The 20,421-nt window shown below is 34.9% G+C and overlaps 1 protein-coding gene and 1 long non-coding RNA gene across 3 annotated transcripts in view; one reads left to right on the forward strand and one right to left on the reverse strand.

Annotated features, from left to right (window-relative positions):
- The window catches only part of LOC141393549 (scavenger receptor class B member 1), a 116,385-nt gene extending 96,017 nt beyond the window's left edge, over positions 1 to 20,368 (forward strand). For both annotated transcript variants that reach the window (XM_073966639.1, XM_073966638.1), the window contains exons 5-10: positions 4,456 to 4,656; positions 4,749 to 5,097; positions 10,878 to 11,044; positions 17,258 to 17,383; positions 17,452 to 18,018; positions 18,723 to 20,368. In XM_073966639.1, the coding sequence (XP_073822740.1) occupies positions 4,456 to 4,656; positions 4,749 to 5,097; positions 10,878 to 11,044; positions 17,258 to 17,383; positions 17,452 to 18,018; positions 18,723 to 18,797 (1,485 nt within the window). In that variant the 3' untranslated portion in view covers positions 18,798 to 20,368. The remainder of the gene's footprint in view (positions 1 to 4,455; positions 4,657 to 4,748; positions 5,098 to 10,877; positions 11,045 to 17,257; positions 17,384 to 17,451; positions 18,019 to 18,722) is intronic.
- Positions 1 to 20,421, reverse strand: part of LOC141393553 (uncharacterized) — a 144,687-nt gene that overhangs the window by 11,549 nt on the left and 112,717 nt on the right. The window lies entirely within an intron of this gene.

A 20,421-nucleotide genomic window follows, 5' to 3' on the forward strand; every position in this document is an offset into this window, starting at 1 on the left:
AAGATAATTTTGCATATCAAAATAACTTGACAGTTAAATATTAAACACATATTTTGGATATTGAAATGTAGAAAATGTATGGGTCCATATTAGAACTCAAATAAAATACAAAATACCGTAGCAGACGAAAATCCCAGAGGGGGAGATACATACATAAGAATAAAGGACAAATGGTAAACTAGTTCAAATTTGCCTCGACAGTTCTTCATTGATTTACCAGAAACGACTCCGCCTAAAAGGACTCCACCTAAAGAAGAAAAGGGCAACCTAGTTCGAAATTGGATCGGCATTATTTAATCTTTTATTTTAATTACGTCAAAAATGAAACGGAGCTAGGCCTTAAGGCATAGGTACATAAGCAACATAGTCGACTGGCTTCCCTACGTTGCTTCATTTTTGACATAATAAAAATAAAAGAATAAAGAAGGTCGAGCCAAGTCTGAAATATGTTGCCCTTTCCTTCTCTATTCTTTTATTTTTATTATGTCAGAAATAAAGCAAGGCAAGGAAGTGAAGCGGCGAGGCTTCTTATGTCCCTAGGCTTTTAACAAGCTGGCTTTCTTGCTTAAGCCATTTCTGTTATATGACTAAAATGCAAAGGACAACCTAGTGGGAATTTGATTATGTCGTTCTTTATTCTTTTACCACAAGTGACTTAAGTGACGTAGGCGATGGAAGATACCAAGGAACGGTCCTGACCGGTTTTAACATGGCAAAGCCCAGGATTTATCTTGGTCCCTCTTTCATCTCTCTCAAGTGGACACTGACCTCCCCGTGGTGTCACCTGGGGAACTGCCTTTAACACCCGTTAAAGGTAGTGAGCTAACATGTGCAGCGCGTTCACCCATAAGAACGTTAAAAACTTGGGTTTGGGCGTCGGGTTAGTAACCCTCCTTTAGAAAAAAACAGCCTATTATGAAAAAACGAAAGAAAAGAAAAACAAACCCCTCTAAAGTTGACGAACCCCGCAAAAGTTTTAAGGACCATGATCTGCAAATCCGCACCTGGAATGTTCGCACTCTTTATAGAGAAGGTGCAGTCTTCGCATTGGCAGACGTACTTGAAAAGTACAAGGCCGATATTACTGCCATACAGGAAATACGATGGATTGGGAAAGGCGTCACAACAACACCTAAAGGTGACGCACTGTATTATAGCTGCCATGACGTAAAGCATGAATTTGGTTGTGGATTCGTAGTTAGTCGGAGACTAAAACATCTGGTATCCAGCTTCATTCCAGTGAATGAAAGACTTGCTGCAATTCGAATAAAAGCTAAATTCTTCAACATCAGCTTTATTTGCGCTCATGTTCCCACTGAAGAAAAGGACGAACAGACCAAAGATATATTTTACGAGCGCTTAGAAGAAACATATGACCGTTGCCCATGACATTAAATATTTAATCATCTCGATATTCATAAGGGCACCTGGCTGTCTCCAGATCAAAGAACAAGTAATCAAATTGATCATGTTGTGATAGATGGAAGACATTCATCGAGCGTGTTGGATGTACGATCGTTCCGAGGCGCAAACATTGATTCGGACCACTACCTTGTTGCAGCAATTGTACGCGCCCGCTTAAACGTAGCAAACGAAGTACGAACAGAATCAACACGAAAGTTAGACATCGGTTAGCTACAATCACAACAGATAGCCACAGCATATTCCACTCAACTAGCCCAATTGCTTAATCAAAGCACTTCTCATCCCGATAACATATCAGCGCAATGGCAAAGCATTGTCCACTCCATGCAAACAGCCGCAAAATCCATACTTGGATACCAGAGACCTCGACCAAGGAATCCATGGTATGATCAGGAGTGTCGTGCTGCCGCCGAAGAGAAAATTGCGGCATATAGGGCTACTTTACAATCCATAGCAACGCATAGCACACGAGATAGATACAGGGAGAAAAGGAGAGAGGAGAAACGTATTTTCCGCAGGAAAAATAGAGAGATGGAAAAGCGGGAATGTGAAAAAATCGACATGTACAGGAGCCAGAATGAAGTCCGAAAATTTTACCAAAGAGTCAAGCATCAAACTAATGGCTTTGGAACTGGCACATCCTCCTGTAGAAACCAGCAAGGTAATCTGGTAACTAATACAGATAGTGTGCTAAGGATATGGAAAGAGCATTTTTCCAACTGTTGGTGTCCAATAGTAGCGAAGTCGACGAAGATACCATAGATCCAATCCCAGAAGATGGTATTGAATGTATACCACCCGGCCAAGATGAGGTAAAGACAGCAATAAACCGGCTGAAGAATAATAAGGCAGCAGTAGCTGGTGGCCTACCAGCCGAGCTGTTTAAAACCGGAGGCGACACGCTGATAAGGTGTATGAATCAGCTAGTTAGCTCCATCTGGCAGGAGGAACGCGTACCCGACGGTTGGAACCTGAGTATCCTGTGCCCCGTCCACAAGAAGGGAGAAGAGACTGTATGCTCTAACTATAGGGGCATAAGTCTACTCCCGATTGCCTACAAGATCGTGTCAGGGATATTGTGCGAACGACTAAATCCTATAGTCAACGAGATAATTGGACCATACCAATGCGGCTTTAGATCTGGCAAGTCCACCATTGACCAGATATTTAATCCGCGGCAAATCCTGGAGAAGACCCAAGAGATGCAGATCGACACCTACCACATTTTTGTCGATTATAAAGCAGCCTTCGCCAGCCCGCTGCGTTCAAAGGTATTCCAAGCCATGTCTAAATTTGGTATCCCCGCAAAGCTCATCCGGCTTTGTAAAATGACTTTAGCTGACACGAGGTCCTCAGTTAAAATAGGAAAGAACCTCTCCGAAGAGTTTGGTACCAAAAGAGGTTTCAGACAAGGAGATAGCCTTTCGTGTGATCTCTTTAACATCCTGCTGGAAAAGGTTATACGAGAGGCAAACGTCAAATGAAGTGGCACAATCTACACCAATAGTCGCATGTTACTTGCTTATGCTGATGATATAGACATCATAGGCCGATCAGTAAAAGAAGTAACCGATACCTTTATGAAGGTCGAAGGAGAATCTGCTAAAGTGGGTCTGGCGGTAAACGGCGAAAATACCAAATTGATGTGTCGACGCGCAATGCGTCCATTGAGCTCGGACCGACTATGGAAGTTGGTTCCTATAATATTGAGGTTGTAAAAGACTTCGTCTACCTCGACACCTCCGTAAACACAACAAACGACGTCAGAAGAATTGTATTGGCCAACAGATGCTACTATGGTTTAAGTAAGCAGTTTAAAAACAAAGCCACATCTCGTCAAACAAAAATAAAAAAACACTGATACTACCCGTGCTGATGTATGGCTCCGAAACCTGGGTACTTGCGCAAGCAGACATGGCAGTGCTTGGTGTGTTTGAGAGAAAAATTCTTCGAAAGATCTACGGACCAATCTGCGTTGACGGTGAATATCGACGTCGCATGAACCGCTAGCTGTATCTGCTATACAACGACATCAATATTGTTAAACGTATCAAGATGCAGCGATTGCGTTGGCTAGGCCATATCATAAGAATAAGCGATGATGAACCCGCTAAAAAGGCATATAAACACGGACCGCTTGGCGGTGCACGCAGAATTGGCAGGCCAAGGAATAGATGGCGCAAACAAGTGGATGCTGAGATGAAAAGGCGCGGTATTCCAGAGTGCGAAGCAACAAATAGAGAAAATTGGAGATCTTTTCTTAGTTCGGCCTATGGAACAAATGTTCTGTAATGGGCCAGCTAAGTAAGTAAGTAAGACTTAAGCAATAAAGGTAGAAACACAATGAAATACGCAGCTTTTTCACACTCAGTTTCATGTAAAAGACTAAAGGCCAAGTGCTACCTAATTCAAGTGAATTAGGCAGCATTTGAACTAGGTAGTACTTGGCCTTTAATCTTTTACATGAAACTGAGCGTGAAAAAAGCGGCGTATTTCATTCTGTTCACACCTTAATGTAAGCCTCGTATGTATATCCATCTTAAGATGTCTTTCTCCGAATTAAGAAGCCTTTGAAAGCAAAACAAATCAATCGAATTTCATTCATTACGAAGTTTACATCTTGAACTTAGAACCTTCAACACCACGCCCTGTTTTATAGAAAAAAAACCAAAGGAAATTCAATTATTCTTAACAAAACTTGGCCACAAAACATATTAAATAATTATTAATATTCAATTCCAGCAAAATGTTTTAATTGCTCTGACAACCAATTAGCAAGCCCTGTGTCTACTCTCTTAGAAATTCCTAGAACTAATCAATATTGCATCATAATCTGTTCCAATAGGTTTTTTTCCTTTGCATTTTCAATTGATCTGTTTTTCATCATTACAACAATTAAAAAGTGAACAAAACAAAAAAAATGGCAAATTAATATTGAATAAATCGCCATTTGATCAATTATCTTAAGCAAATAAATTGCAATTAGTTATTAATTTATTTTTTTAATTTCTTTTGTTTTCTTTTTTACAGGCAATTTCGCATTTAACAGCCGACAAACCATTTTTCATACGCATGGGTTTGAATACTTTGTTTGCCTCACAGGATTCTAAGCCCATTGTGCGTATGACAGCCAAGGAGTTTATGTTTGGTTATGCCACGACTTTGACATCGTTGGGTAATACATTTTTGCCGGGTTGGATTTATTTCGATAAAGTTGGTCTGGTTGATAGGGTAAGTCCGAATATGAACAAATGTTTTTTTCTCTGAGAGTTGTAACTAATATTCTATTTTTCCCTCTCTCTCTCCATATTTCTTCATTTCAGATGATGGACTTTAATAATGATTATGAAACTTTCCATACGGGTGTACCGGATACCAGTATTTCCGGTCTATATGCCACCTATCGTGGTTCACCAAATCTTCCCCAATGGGATGGTGACCACTGTAGCAACATTGAAAACGCCTCGGATGGTACCAAGTTCCCCAGTTTTATACAACCCAACGATACCATAAAATTCTTTAGGAAAAGTATGTGCCGTCCCGTTACATTGCATCGTGCTGATGATGAAGTGATACCTAAAGGCAGTTTGTCAGGTTATCGTTATATCTTTGAAGATAATCTCCTCGATAATGGTCGTGTCAATGAGAAAAATCAGTGTTTCTGTCGCAAAGGTAAGTCAGACAAAATTATACTAAATTGTACTAAGGGGGAAGGGTTTGAACGCGCATATATCTTTTGACGTTTCAAATTCGATCAGATGGCCTGATGCATCTACCTTGGAAATTGTGCTATGAACAAAAATCAGCTGACTGCCACTTAAATCCTCCAAAATGTATATATAAATGCAATGAGATTTGTACTGGATTTATTAAATCTAGTCGAAGATTTATGGCTAGTCTAAATGAGCTATTACAGTCATATAGGCCATTTAGATATGACATTATTAGCCGGATTTAGCGCATTATCATGTTTTATTTGCTAAATCCGGCCAAAATCTACCAGATTTACCACACAAGAATAAGTCCTCGTATTGAGTAGATTTGTTTTAAATCTGGCATAATTCCTCGTATACAACTCTGTTTTTTGCAACATGTTGCTAGAAAATACAAGCTGGCACAAGAAACAAGGTAGATGCATCGGTGAATTGCTACAACAAAAATAATTTAAAATGTCAAAATTTGTAAACAAGGCGAAAAAAAAAATAAATTTGCTTTGATATACAAAGTTGATTTTAATCAACTAATATTTACGATCTCTGAACGATAATTACGATCTCTGAACGATAAAATAATTCTTTATTTGCTCATTAGTTAGCATTGGTAGCATAATGTGCCAACATTTTCAATATTAAACAATACATTTGTAATTTGCCGTATGTTTTTAAGACGAATTCAATTTACGACAATTTCTTTTGACGTTTCAAATTCGATCAGATAGTCTGATGCATCTACCTTGGTAATTGTACTATGAACAAAAATCAGCTGACTGCCATTTAAATCCTCCAAAATGTATATCTAAATGCAATGAGATTTGTACTGGATTTATTAAATCCAGACGAGGATTTATGGCTAGTCTAAATGAGCTATTACAGTCTTATATGTTTTTGAGACGAATTCAATTTACAACAATTTCTTTTGACGTGTCAAATTGGATCAGATGGGCTCTACCTTGGTAATTGTGCTATGAACAAAAATCAGCTGACTGCCATTTAAATCCTGCAAAGGTATATCTAAATGTAATGAGATTTGTAGTGGATTTATTAAGTCCAGTTGAGGATTTATGGCTAGTCTAAATGAGCTATTAGTTTAAAATATGCTTATCATAGAATCGCGTGATTTTCACTGTCCCTGGCAATTGCATTTCCGCTAACAACAATCTCTTATGCCCAAGAGGAGTAATTAAATAAGAATTGACATGTTTATTTGACATAAATATGTATAAAACAGGCCGAACACAGAAAAGCTTTAAACGCCCATTTTAAATACATAGTGGCAATTTGTTTTCGTAAATACTTTCATTTTTTGTTTTGATTTAGATTTTCATTGCATTATGTACAATGTCATTGTCATGTTCATGATCAAGTGTTACAAAACAAACGGCAACAATTAGATGATTGCTTTCGTTTCAATATGTTGTTGTAATGATGTTACCGCATTTGACGTCAAATCTCAACAGCATTGTTGGCATTTTTTAACAAAACAAATTAATGGAAACACTTCATTGTCAGGCAATTTCGGAAATTTTTTGCAACAAACAAAATTCTCGAGGAAAAATTTTCTGTAGATTCCCCCCAGTAGTAATAAACTTGTAAATGAAATCATCTTCAGTTGACCGATCGGTCAATTATTGACAAGTCATCATTGTAAGATAACATGGCTATTATATTTCCTAGATTTGTAATTAATTACAACAACAACACAAAAATAGTTAAGATATTTTTCAATTACATTGCAATTCCACCAAAAACGTACAAAGCTCAAAACAGCCAATAATTATCAATAATAATAATAATAATTTTATGATAGCCTCCCTCTACCAGTTAATATATCACCGTTTCTATTACCAACGCCAACAATGTGTCCGGGAAAAGAGCCAAAGATTAATACTGCAATTAAGACAACAAAACGCTGATTAAAATTACATTTAATAGGTCTGTTTGAATTATGATATATGACCAGTAGGTGAGATGCAATATTCTACTTTGTTCACACATTCATCTCTCCTTTCATCCCTTCTCCCCTCTTCTTCTATTGCCCTCACTAGTTTCTGTTAGTTGCCTAGGCAAAACAAAAATCTGCATATCATTGTCATTTTGTAGTAAATTATAGTTACATTCAAAATTAGTCATATTTTTAATTTCCAAGAAAAAATGTATATCTGGACTCAATAGATATCCATGATTGATGAATGGTTCTTAGATAGAAATTAATACAAATCCCTTTATATATTCTTTGAATAAATCAATATATTAAACTTTAATATTAGACTACGTAGACATTAACGCCCATTAACATGTTAATTGTGCCATCGTGATTTATTTGGCATATATTTTATGTCAAATAAATCAAGATTGAGACGCTAATATACACTAATATACCTACTAGTGCAAGAGGTGTTTTAATTAAAAATCAATTATTAGCACCTACAACTATATGTAAACATAACATGTTTACATTAAAGCTTTTAGTAGGTTTAACCTCCTATATGAGTTCAAATGGATGCATTCATGGAAGCAGTTTAATCACTAGTGCAAGTGTCTTTTTCTATGAATTCAATAATTAATTTCAAAATAGATTTTAAAATAATGTCTCCGTTAAATTCACCCACAACTGAGTTTACTTCCTCCGCTCTCAATTTTATACAAGCACAACTGTTTTTGCTTCATAATCCAAAAGGTTATTTATATTGTCTTTCCATCACCAGCTCAGATTTCGACATGGACTCCAACTCTATTCCATTAAGAAATTCCGTGACCTTATTTTACCTATAAATGTTCACAGAATTCTTTTGCTTTTTTATTTTTATAAGAAAATGTTAGAAACTTGTGCACTCTCTCTTGTCTTTGGAGGAACGATGTCGCTGCTTGTAGGGATCTCTAAGTCCCGGTCCAAACTAGAGTAATTTCATAAAAGAGATTTCATTGACATATACGTTCTAAGTCCCGGTGCACACTACAGTGATTTCATTGAAACAATTTCATGAAATCATGCGTTCTTAGATTGAGTCCCGGTCAACACTCCGGATCGAAAATCCTTTACACAAGTTTTCGAGATTTTTCGGGGCAATTTCGGGACCGCGAGATTTGTCGGGACTTTGCACTATAGGAGTATTTTGTGAAGTAAACAATTCAATTTTCCTTGAAAAATTAAATAAATTGATGTAATTAAAATAAGAAAATAGTATTGTAATCAAAACAGGAACAAAACTGGGAGAAATGACTCCCTCACCAAAAAAGCTAATTCGCAAGATGATTCTTATTACACTAAGTTCTTTAATTGTTTATTTTTTCTTAATCCTGGATCCGATCACCGAAATCTATATAGTTTTCCACAGAAAATGTTAATTCACTTTGCGTCGTTTCACTTTGAGAAACACATTAACGAGTTCTGGGTTATAAATCGGATAGCTTAAGCGACCTGAAAATTAAAAATTTCTTTCAATATAAACGATTATACAAAATTTGTACAAACTTTTACAAAATGCTGTTCGATAACAGCTTTTTTCAGTAAAAAAGAACTAACTAGGCGTTTACACACAGACAGTATTGTCAAGACAATAGCAAAGTTACAAACCATTTTCACCAATACATTCATATTTTTCTCTATACATATTTAAAAATTTATAAATGTATTTGTGAAAAAGGTTTGTATTTTTGCTATTGTCTTGCCAATACTGGCATTTGTAAACGCAGGGTAAGAAGTACTTGCAAGTACTTTTTAGTTGCAAAGTTATCGAACAGACCTTATATGTTTTAAGAAACTCTCTTTGACATATTCATTTACGGAACATTTTCTAAATGTATTTTAAATTATACCCTTCGTGGCGTAATTGGTCGATACTTTCAACAACTCATTCTACAGAGGATTATTCTTCCATATCTGGATAAAACCTCCTTGAAAAGTAGCTTCAAAAATCCCGCGACCTGGAGAAATAAATCTCGGCATTCGGGATTTGAGTAATCCCGAAAAAAACCCGGGTTTTCGGGATTTCGGAATCGCCATCCGTAGTATTGACAGTTTAAATCCACTATATTAGCTAAATATAGTACAATGAAAACGTACTATTAATAAAAATGTCAGTCTATTATGTGTCTCTGCCTTAACTAGACGTTTACAGAAGACAGTCTGTCTGCAACTACAACTCTGATTTACTAACACATACATCCATTTGTCGGCTGTCTTCCAGCTGTCCATCACTTTTCCACAGACAGCCGGGTTAACAATTTTTTGACATTTTTGTAACAATAAGTGAGATAATAATTGAAATGTGTTGAAAATAAAAGAACATGAACAAAAACGAAATATGTGAACGGAAAACAAAAAGAAATTTACGATTTTCATTCATAATTTTACAACTGTTTTTACAGTTGTCTGGACGCCTATGTCACACAGGCAAGTTTTGGGTTTTTGACAATCAATACATGAACTAAACTGTCCTGTCATGTATAAACGCAGGGTAAGCCGAAAATACATCCAACGTTTGAGTAAAGTTTTGTGTCATTTCTGGTAAAAAATAAAGAATTAATTAAACTTGGCTGGACTTAGTCTTTTAAGCTGAAAACACATGCAACGTTCCAGTAAAGTTGAGCGTCATTTATGAAAAAGAAAGAATAATGAAAAAATTGATCTATGTTGCCCTTACTATTTTCTTTCTATTATTTTATAAGAAATGACGGTCACCTTTACTGAAACATTGGATGTGTTTTCAGCTTTATTCTTCTACCAGTTAAGACGCAAAACTTTATAGAAAACTTCGAACTATGTTACCCTTCATCCTTTTATACATGTACGAATACCACAACCAATGAAATAATGATAGGTTCACATTTACGAAATCCACTCGATTTAACTGCCAATTCCATTGCTTATGCTTGATTTACATTTACGAAATCCACTCGGTTTCATCTGTCAATTCCTTTGTGTATATCTCAAATGAAAACTTATCTGAAATCGATTGGATTTCATTTGACGCTTGAGCAATGGAATTGACAGTTGAAATCGAGTGGATTTCGTAATTGTAAACATAGTATCAAACGTCAAATGAAATGCAATGGATTTCAGATGAGATTTCATTTGACGGTTGCGCAAAGGTATTGACAGTTGGAATCCACTCGATTTCGTAAATGTAAATGTACTATAAACCAGAAAGCCAGGTTTAATGCGTCAGCCACATTGTTGTTTTTCAAAAAACTTGGCATCACTTACACTTTTTTCATGTGGTTTTGTTCCGCGACGCTCAACGCATCGTATGTGCCGAACGCTTAACGTATTTGCCCCCAAATACCGGTTTAGGTGCAAGTGTAAACTAGGTTTAATGTTGCATTTACATCAAATCTGTTTTAATAAATCTCGATATTTCTCCAAAAACGTTTTGTTGAAAATTACAAAAATGAAAGAATCCACCGACACATATATTAAATACCCGTATATAATTAAGGTCACCTCCTCCGGCGTTAAAGCTCTGTTTCCTGCATTGATTTTCAAAAACTAAATGAAGTTGTTAAAATAATGATGTTTACATGCTCACATTATCCATGTTTTTGTACTACATACAAAATAGAGTTATAAAAATACGCCTTTTTTAAACAGTCACTCCCGCAGAAAACATCAATAATGCGTCACTTAATCAATAAAAACAACAGTTATGTGGTGTAAACATTAATTTTGCAATAACAAAAAACATTGTTAACTTATTTATCTCCATGTTCTTCTTCTTCTTTTTGTAATTTCAGGTTATTGCCAGCCTGTGGGTTTAGTTGACGTCACCGATTGTTATTACGGTTTTCCAATTTCACTATCGTTTCCCCATTTCATGGATGGCGATCCACGTCTATACACAGATATAACTGGTTTGGAACCCAACAAGGAAAAACATTCATCAGAATTTATTGTTGAGCCGGTAAGTTGAACTTCAAAAAGTTGTGCGATGTTTTCGTCACAATTACGAACTTTTAGTTTTAAGCCAATAAGTCATTCAGTCAGTGAGGCGACAATCGGAGAGGTAGTAAGTGGTGTGCATGTTGTTGTTGTTGTTGATTAGTAAATAACTAACTGTTTGAGGCCATAGTGTCTGCTTGAATCAATCGGCCGGGCCGGCAAGTAAGATCAACAAGTTTTAACATCATGTTTCTTGCTGAATATTGGAAGCAGCGGCATAACAATCGTTGAACACGGTTGTTGAGTGTGCGTGTGGATTATTTTGTTACCACCAATTAAAATTTCCATGTTGTTATTGAAATTTATTGTGGCAAAAACAAAAGATGAATCATGTATTTTCCTAGTTCATTTAATAGGGTTGTAGGTTGTAAGGTTTATTAATAAGGTTGCACTGGAATATATTAGAATAGAATAAAACAACAATATAATGTAAATTTTTTAAGGGAAAAGGTGTCTAAAATTTTAGATTTCTACTAATATTTGGAACAGATTAATTGTTCCCATGGAATATGTAATATAATTTATAAACAATGTTTTAAAATTTTTTTCTATTCACCCTTATAAATAAACCTCGTTGGTATATTTTGTTTTGTATGCCAAAAGCATTTTGTAAATGTAAGCTGCTGTTGTTTTTGGCTAGAACATTCTTTTGTTTAAATGAGCCCATTAAAATTTAAAACTTGTCCATCTTCACTACAATAACAAAAAAATTGCCAATAATAACATCATTAAAGGGTTTCGCAAAAGTGAAAGGATATTCCAGCTAAGTAAACAATATTCTTCCACTTCCGACAACACTATGTTAAGGTTAATGCCATAATTAGTATTTATATTAAATTACCATTTTTTGTTGTGCCTGCCTGATTTTGATTTTATAGAAAATATTTCCACTTGATCATCAATCAATAAAAACAACCTGACTTTAATGGCAAACAATTATAAGTTGTAAAAATGCCAATTAATTCATCAAATCAACAAAAGCAACCAAACCGGCAACAATCTACTCAAGCTTCTAAATCATTATTGAGGTAATCTATCTAATAACAAAATTGTTAATGATTAGTTTGTTACAAGCTAAAAACAATGTTTATTTGTGTAACAATGTTGAGACAAATATTAGATCTTGATTAAAAAAAATTGACATATTAATCTAGATTTAAATCATGTATTCTTATGGTGGAATTGAGAAACTATTTGAGGTGTTCTGTGGAGTTTTTTCTCATCTCGTCCCGTTAAATGGGTTTAAGTTAAGTTCTTCCGCAGATATAAAATTTTTTGACACCTTATAATTGCACCATGACCTTTTTATTACGCCATGGTACATCAGCTGATTGACCACATTAAATAGGGATCTCTAGGTGCATGTGATCGATAATACTTTGTTTAGAGTTGGTTGAAACTGGTGTTTATTATTGTAATAATGACTCTGTCTTGATTTGTTTGACAAATATTTGCATACATATTACGTCAAATTAATCGATGTAATGCACTTTATCTTCATATGGAGGCATAGTCTAAAGGCACCTTTACACCATACTCTCATTTTGTCTTTAGATCTGCCTGTTAAATCGAAATTTAGTAACAATTTTTACTGGATATACTGGATATTGTATTTTAAAGCTAAATTCCGACTTTATTAAAAAAACTGTTGTTTTCTCGTGGCTCTCTATTTCAAGCACTAATCGAAGCTTTTCAACGTACATATATTGCTTGAGATTCACATATTCCATTTCAAATTCAAAACTCGTAAAATATAATTTACAGCCAGTTTCTGTATCTCGAAAGAAGAATGTGTGCGAATGAAACACGCCCGAACTTTAGTTTTCGAAATAATTTTACCTTTGCTTTTGCTTCAAAACCAAAAACAAATTTGAAAAACACACAAGAGTTTGGACGTGTTTCTTTCGCACACATTCTTCTTTCGACATACAGAAACAGGCTGTTAGAATTTCTGAATGTTTTTAGATCTATGTATGTCGCTCTACTTTTGAAACTATACGCTAAAAAAACACCTATTAGCGTCCATGAAGTCTCGAGACCCCAAAATGAGATATTATCTGGTGAAATTTTAATTAATCTTTTCGTTTTGTCTTAATAGAAATATTTTACATTTTTCATGTTGAAATTTTTAATAAACAATTAAATTAAAAACCAGTTTCATTAATTTATTTACCTGATAAAATCTTCGAAATACACACATATATGTATACCTACATACATATTTGAAATATATGTGTATATAGATACAAATTCTATCGGGGTTAAAGGCAGTACCAAATCAAAAAGAATGTTTAAAAATACGTTGGTCGCAATACAGATAAAATTTATGTGTGTTGCAGAACCTTCCAGAATCTACTTTGAATTTGGAACAGTATACATTTTTAAAGGCTCACTAAATTACTACAAATTTTGCCAATTGCTAAAATGGCTAAAAACTCTAAATCTGCAGCAAGTAGAGAGAGATTCATGTCAAATGCCCACTAAGGATTTTTCGCCGAACAATATACATTAAAAGAAGCTCTCAAAACGATTACCAATATGATTTCAGCCGTGTTTGAACCAGCATAAACCAATTGAATTCAATTCACCTTTGATTTACTCTACGATAATTCCCAATGTTATGTTTTTATAAATTTAGTCAAAATTCCACAAAACTGGCGCCCAACGTGGCTAAACTATATTTATAGAGGAACAGAAGGTAGTCATTATAGGCGACTAACATGGGGTTTTATAGGTCGACCAGAAGAATGCCTTTTTCACAAGTATAGCCAAAATTCCGCAAAAGTGGCTCCCAACGTTGCTCTCCTCGAAGGAATCTTTATTGACGACCAGATGAGAGTCATTGTAGGCGGCAAGAATGGGATTTTATAGGCGACCATAGGGCTGTCTTTATAGACGACCTTAAGGATGGATGCCTTTATTAACGGAGGGAAGAAGTTTTCATAGGTGACGAGAACTGAAACTCTATAGGCGACCAGAAAGGGAGTCTTTATAGGCGATTAAAGGGAGACTTTTTAAGAAGCTCCCAAAACAATTAAGGAGATGATTTCAGTCGAGATTAAGACAGCAGAAACTAATTGAATTCAATTACATATGTTGAGATAATCTACCATAATTCCCTACTGCTATGTTTTTACAAGTTTAAACAAAATTCTGAAAAACTGGCGCCCAACGTGGGTCTTCGCTGAGAAATCTCTGTAGACGGACAGAAGGTCGCCTATACAGAATCAGAAGCAATATTTTTTTTTATAGAAGACCAGTATTGTGTTTATTTTTACAAGTATAGCCAAAATTCCACAAAAGTGGCGCCCAACGCGCCACCAGAAGGCAGTCATTGTAGGTGACCGGAATGGGAATTTAAAGGCGACCATAAGGATGTCTTTATAGACGACGTTACGGAAGCTTTATAGACAGATAGAGGGAGTCTTTATAGGTGACGAGAACTGAAACTTTATAGGCGACCAGAAGTGAGTCTTTATAGGCGATTAAAGGGAGACTTTTTAAGAAGTTTAAACAAAATTCTGCAAACCTGGCGCCCAACGTGGGTCTTCGCTGAGAAATCTCTATAGAAGAAGAGAAGGTCGCCTACTTTATAGAAGACAAGAATGGTGTTTAATATGTCGACCAGTAGGAGGTCTTTTTTTACAAGCATAGCCGAAATTCCACAAAAGTGGCGATCAATGCGCCACCAGAAAGCAGTCATTGTAGGTGACCAAATGGGAATTTAAAAGCGTGCATAAGGATGTCTTTATAGAAAGAAGATGTCTTTATATATAGAAAGGTTTTATAGACGGCTAGACGGCTGACGAGAACTTAAACTTTATAGGCCAGAAGGGACTCTTTATATGAAAGGAAGACTTTCAAGATAACCAGAACGAAGTGTTTATATGCGACCCGATGGGGAACTTTTTACAGACTACCAAAAGGAAAACTTTATAAACGTCCCGATTGGTACCTTCATAGGCGACCGGAAGGGATTCCTTATAGACGAACAGAAGGGAGTTTTTTAGACAACCAGAAGGAGTATTTGCATGCGACCAAAACAGTGTCTTTTTAGACGATCAGGAGGAGAACTTTTTAGACGATCAGATGGATGTCTTTATAGGAAACCTCAAGTTTGTCTCAATAAACTACCTCCCAGTATTGGACGTCTTAATAGTCTCCCAAGTTGGGAGTCATAGCAGACTCCCATGTTGGGAGTCTTAATAGTCTCCCATATTGGGAGTCTTAATAGTCTCCCATATTGGGAGTCTTAATAGACGCCCAGTTGAAAGTCTTATTAGACTCCGATGTTGGGAGAATTAATAGAGTCCCATTTGGTAGTCTTAATAGTCCTAATAGTTGTACTATACTCCCAGTTTTACTAAACTACCAGTTGGGCATCTTAATAGACCCCATTTGGGAGTCTTAATAGACGTCCAGTTGGGAATCTTGATAAACTTTCACTTGGGGGTCTTAATAGACTTCCAGTTAGGAGTTTTAATAGACTCCCAATTGGGAGTTTTAATAGACTCCCAGGGTAGTCTTAATAGTCTTCCAGTTTGAAGTGTTAATAGACTCAGAGTTGGGAGTCTTAACAGACAGTTAGTTTAGGGCCTTAATGGTCTTCCATTTGTCTTCATAGACTCCCAGTTGCCAGTGTTCCAGTTAGGAGATTTGGGGGTTGAGGGTCTTAATAGAATCCCATTTGGGAAGCTTAATAGACTCCCAGTTCAAAATCTTAACGGAGTCTTAATAGACTCTCAGCTGAAAGTCTTAATAGTCCGGGAGTCTATTAAGACTCAGAGTTGGGAGTCTTAATAGACACTTCTTGGGAGTCTTAATAGGCAGGCCATTTGGCAGTGTCATTAGACTCCCATTTAGTAGACATTAGTGGACTCCCAGTTGGAAGTCTTAATAGACTCCTAGTTTGGGAGCCTTTATTTTATATCCACATTGAGAAACTGCTTTTGAATATAGTTCCCATTTACTTTTACTAAAAAAACAAACATTACCTCATGAGAGATCTCAAGTTAATTATTAAGAACCTGTTCTAAATCTGTTTAGAAAACATTGTGGGTTGCTTAATTATATATTAGCCGACACCACCACCACATTAATTCCATGGTGTCCAGTCCACCAATCAACAATGTTTTCAATAATCGAAAATGGAATGTCGATTCTGGACATGCTGTCTAAATCAGTGATTAAATCTTAATTATATAACATATGAGTTTAAACACTACATACAACCTTTTTTTAATTTTATTGAAAAAAAATCGATACAATAATAGGTTTCATGCCATGACTATTAGGTAGAGCAAAAACAAATGCTAGTTAGCTAAACTGCGTGTTCGTTAAACTTGGTTTTTTTCGATTGAATTAAATTTGCTAGGGAAAAAAAGCAATAAACATCCTTGTTTTATTTGCTAAAGTACCAAAGGTCAATAAGCTAATCTAAGAATATGAAAAATATAGGAATTATTTGGAAATTAATGTTCACAAATGAAACACTTTGTTGGAAATATTTTGGGGAATTAGAGGTCCCTATTACTACTCAATTCAACTCAGATTCTCAAAATTATATACTTCTTTAAATTATTTCATCTATAACCACTAAAAATAACATCTAATATGCCTGATTATCGGACTTAACCACCCTTAAAACGTAACTTAATGTTTGATGTGTGGGACTTCAAATTTGTCAACGTACCCTCCCTTAGGTCATTATACCTCAACTCGAAAGAGCCTTAATAAAACAATTTTTTATATAAAGTGGGACGTAAATAAAATTTATTTGCTTTTTGGGGAAAGGCAGAGAAGACTAAAGTTTCGGATATCGCCACATATCCTCAACAGTTTCCAAAGTGTTTTGTATTGAAAAAAAACTCGTTCAAATATTATAACGACTGTTTATCTCATTGTACTTCTGATATTTTATAACAATAATAATAAAAGTTTTTTATTGGGAAAATATTAATTTTTAACAATTTTAAATATTATATATGAATTACGAACTTTTTATTTTCGTCTCAAAGACCCCTTATGTTTATAGAAAGTTACAAAAATAATTCCATTTACGTATTTTCATTACTTGCTTTTTGTGCGGTTTTTATTCAATCATAATTAATTTATTTTTATTTATTTTTTGTCGTTCTAAATTAATTTGTTGTTTGTTTATTTTTCTTCATTTCAGCAATCTGGTTTGCCGCTTTCATTATCGGTGAAGGTACAAATCAATATGCATTTCCGAGATTTATCAGCCTATAGTCGAGTGAAACGTTTTAGCCATCTTACTGTGCCCATGTTGTGGTTTGAAATTGTAAGCTATTGCAACCGTTTTGCTAAAAATAACTTTTTTCTAATAATAAAAACATTAAACCATTTCAGACCCTACCCGAACTACCTGATTCCCTGGATTCCCGTTTCAATTTCTATTTGAATATTTTACCATGGATTGAGCCCGTCGGCTTCTGGGCTGGCTTAGTATTTGGTTTGGCCCTGCTATTGTATGCTGTTACCCGAGCCACAATGCGCCTGACTTACCTTAGTAAAACTGGACAATCTTTGGAGGTGAATTATGCCCGTGCAAATTTATTGCAAGCTGCCACAAATGGTGTCTACAATCCATGTGAAATGAAGCTGTTGCACACCAATGAAAAGAACAATATCTTATTACGTAATGCAGGTCATGAATCGGATGTTTTATATAATGAACTGCAACATACAGCTCTTACGCCGAAACACCAGGGTGCGAAGCGTGGTTCTTTAGCCCTGGAATTGGAACCGGCAATTTCGAATACCGACACCAGTAGCAGCAGTGATGAAGGCAATGAAAGCGATACCGCCACCCTAACAATTAGCCGCAATTCAACTCCATCCTGTTCGGATGATGGTGAAACGAATAATGACAGTTTTATATCAAAATCTTATGCTTCCGATGATGATGAACAAAGTGTAAGTATTGAGAAATTTAATGTAGAAATTTGCGATATTCACCCGCGAGGCAATTGTGAAGAAAGACCATATTTATATTAGGTAATTTTTCACGCGGCAATTGTCAGTTGGTCGCCTATAAAGTCTCCATTCAGGTGGTGTATAAAGCTGCCATAGGTGAGACCCACGTTGGGCGCCAGTTTTGCGTCATTCTGGCCACGGAAAGATCGTAATGGCCGCCTATTCAAGGATTTCTTTATTTTATCTCACCAGCTGGTGTTTGAATTCGAACATGCGTTCCATGTTGAACTAGCTGGACAATTCTTCATTTCTCTCCGCAGTTTGGGTGCGCTAGCCCTCCTGTTTTTATATGTACATATATATTTAACTTAGCTCAATCTCCTGATTTTACCGTTTATCCAAAGAATATAAAAAATGGGTAACACGATTTGCCTTATCGCCTTTTAACGTCATTTAAGCGTTAAATTTGGAACTTATTCACACCCGTTCTTGTACCAACAAATTTAATGTTTATTTCACTTTTAACACAGAAACTTCTTCATTAGCATATTATTGACTTCAAATTTGTTTGTTCTAAATACCAATTAAATAAAAAAAAACATTAGAAAATGATTTGCGGCGCGTGCAGATGCTAAAAATAAATAAAGTTCGTTGAAACTTGTTAATAATGAATTTTAAATTGTTGTTCTTGTATTCTCTTTCAGACTGCTGGCATTAGCTTAAACAGCTGTCGGAATTCTATAGTGGAATCACATGGACGCGTTCCTGGTCAAAATTAAAACATAAGCAAAGAAGAAGCCCTCATCGTCATCAACATCATCACCACACGACGTTCACAAAACACCTTTATTCATAAAAAAGTATTCAAATCTAATGGAACTGGTTTTGTAACAAATATTCATACCCTTAACGCACAAATACAAAGCTAACTTGTTATGTGTGTGTGTAAATTTACTGAGATTAATTAAGCCTAATTAACATTTCTAACACATGTAATGTATTTATTTACAAAAGATAGTTTTGGGATAGAAGGCCAAAAAGGCAGAAGGCTAAAGCTCTCTATACTGATAAACCATTGTCAGCATTGAATGTATATCCTCTAGGAAACTACAAGGACAAGAAGCTTCAAGGTCTTGATACATAAGCGGCTACGTTTCTTACTTAAAGAATACAAAAATAAAACCCAGTTTGAATTTGGCTCGACCGTTCTTTATTCTTACCAGGGGAGATTCCTGCTCTATAAAAATTTAAAATGAAATATGTATATTTTCTTTATAAGTTTTTTTATTTCACATTTTCATAGAGACATAAGTGAGCCCAGAAATGATTTAAGCAAGTAGGCCATGCTGCTTATGTACAGAGGCCTTAAATTAATGACTCCATTGGTCCTCTATCCCAAACTACGCTTTTAGGCTTCATGGGAAATTCCAATAACAATCGAAAACGATGAACTGTGATAGATATATAGAAAGTCGATGTAAAAGTTTGTCTAATTTATTACAAAAAAACTAAAATTGTATTTTAATATTTCACAAAAATATTCTACTTTTTAATTAATTGATTGATTAATTATTCTTATTATTTTGGGTTTGGTTTGTTTATACCTATGTATTTAAACAAAATGTTTGTAACCTTAGGTCTTTAGATTTTGATTGCAACATATTTTAACATCGATTTTGCTTTGCCTCGTCTCATTTTCCATACAGCATTATTATTATTTCGTCACAAAACATCATAAATATTTTTAATTTCTAGTTTTAGTTATTTTTTTATTGTATCTTTAGAATAAGCAGTATTTTGTAGTCCAAATTCCGCCTCTGTGAGGTTACAACCAAATGTTTTCTTTTTTAATAATTAGAAATTTCCGTCAAAAAAATAACAAGATAATCACAACAGATTGTGTGAAAATTAAAACAATAATTTTATGATTTTGTGTTATTAAAACAGATAAAAATTAATATTTAAAAAGGAAACAATATAGTGTATTTTAAAGAAATCTCTCGAAAAAAACAAGAGAATTGTTAAAAACAAATTAACCTCTATGCTTAATAAATAGTATTTATTTATAAAAGACTTTTCTAGACAAGGGGATTTTGTCCTAAGAAAGGCCAATCAAAACAAAAGAAAATTAAACTATATCACAAATTTAATTCCCAGTGTTAAATTTTGTATTGTACCTTAATTTATTTGATCGAAATTCCTCTGTCTAAACTGGTCTTAAATGCAATAATATACATATCTGTCTATTTAATATTATGTATAAATATTTAAGTGGATGGTAAAAATATTATTAAGTATTTCAGTTCAAAATAATAATATTTTAATAAAACTAAAAAAATCTAAGAAAAAATTACTACGAAGTATTTTTATTTAATTTTTATTTATGTGGGATCTAATGTAACC

Source organism: Musca autumnalis, unplaced genomic scaffold (assembly GCF_047663935.1).
Source record: "Musca autumnalis isolate F117 unplaced genomic scaffold, ASM4766393v1 scaffold_2, whole genome shotgun sequence".
NCBI classification, from domain to species: Eukaryota; Metazoa; Arthropoda; class Insecta; order Diptera; family Muscidae; genus Musca; species Musca autumnalis.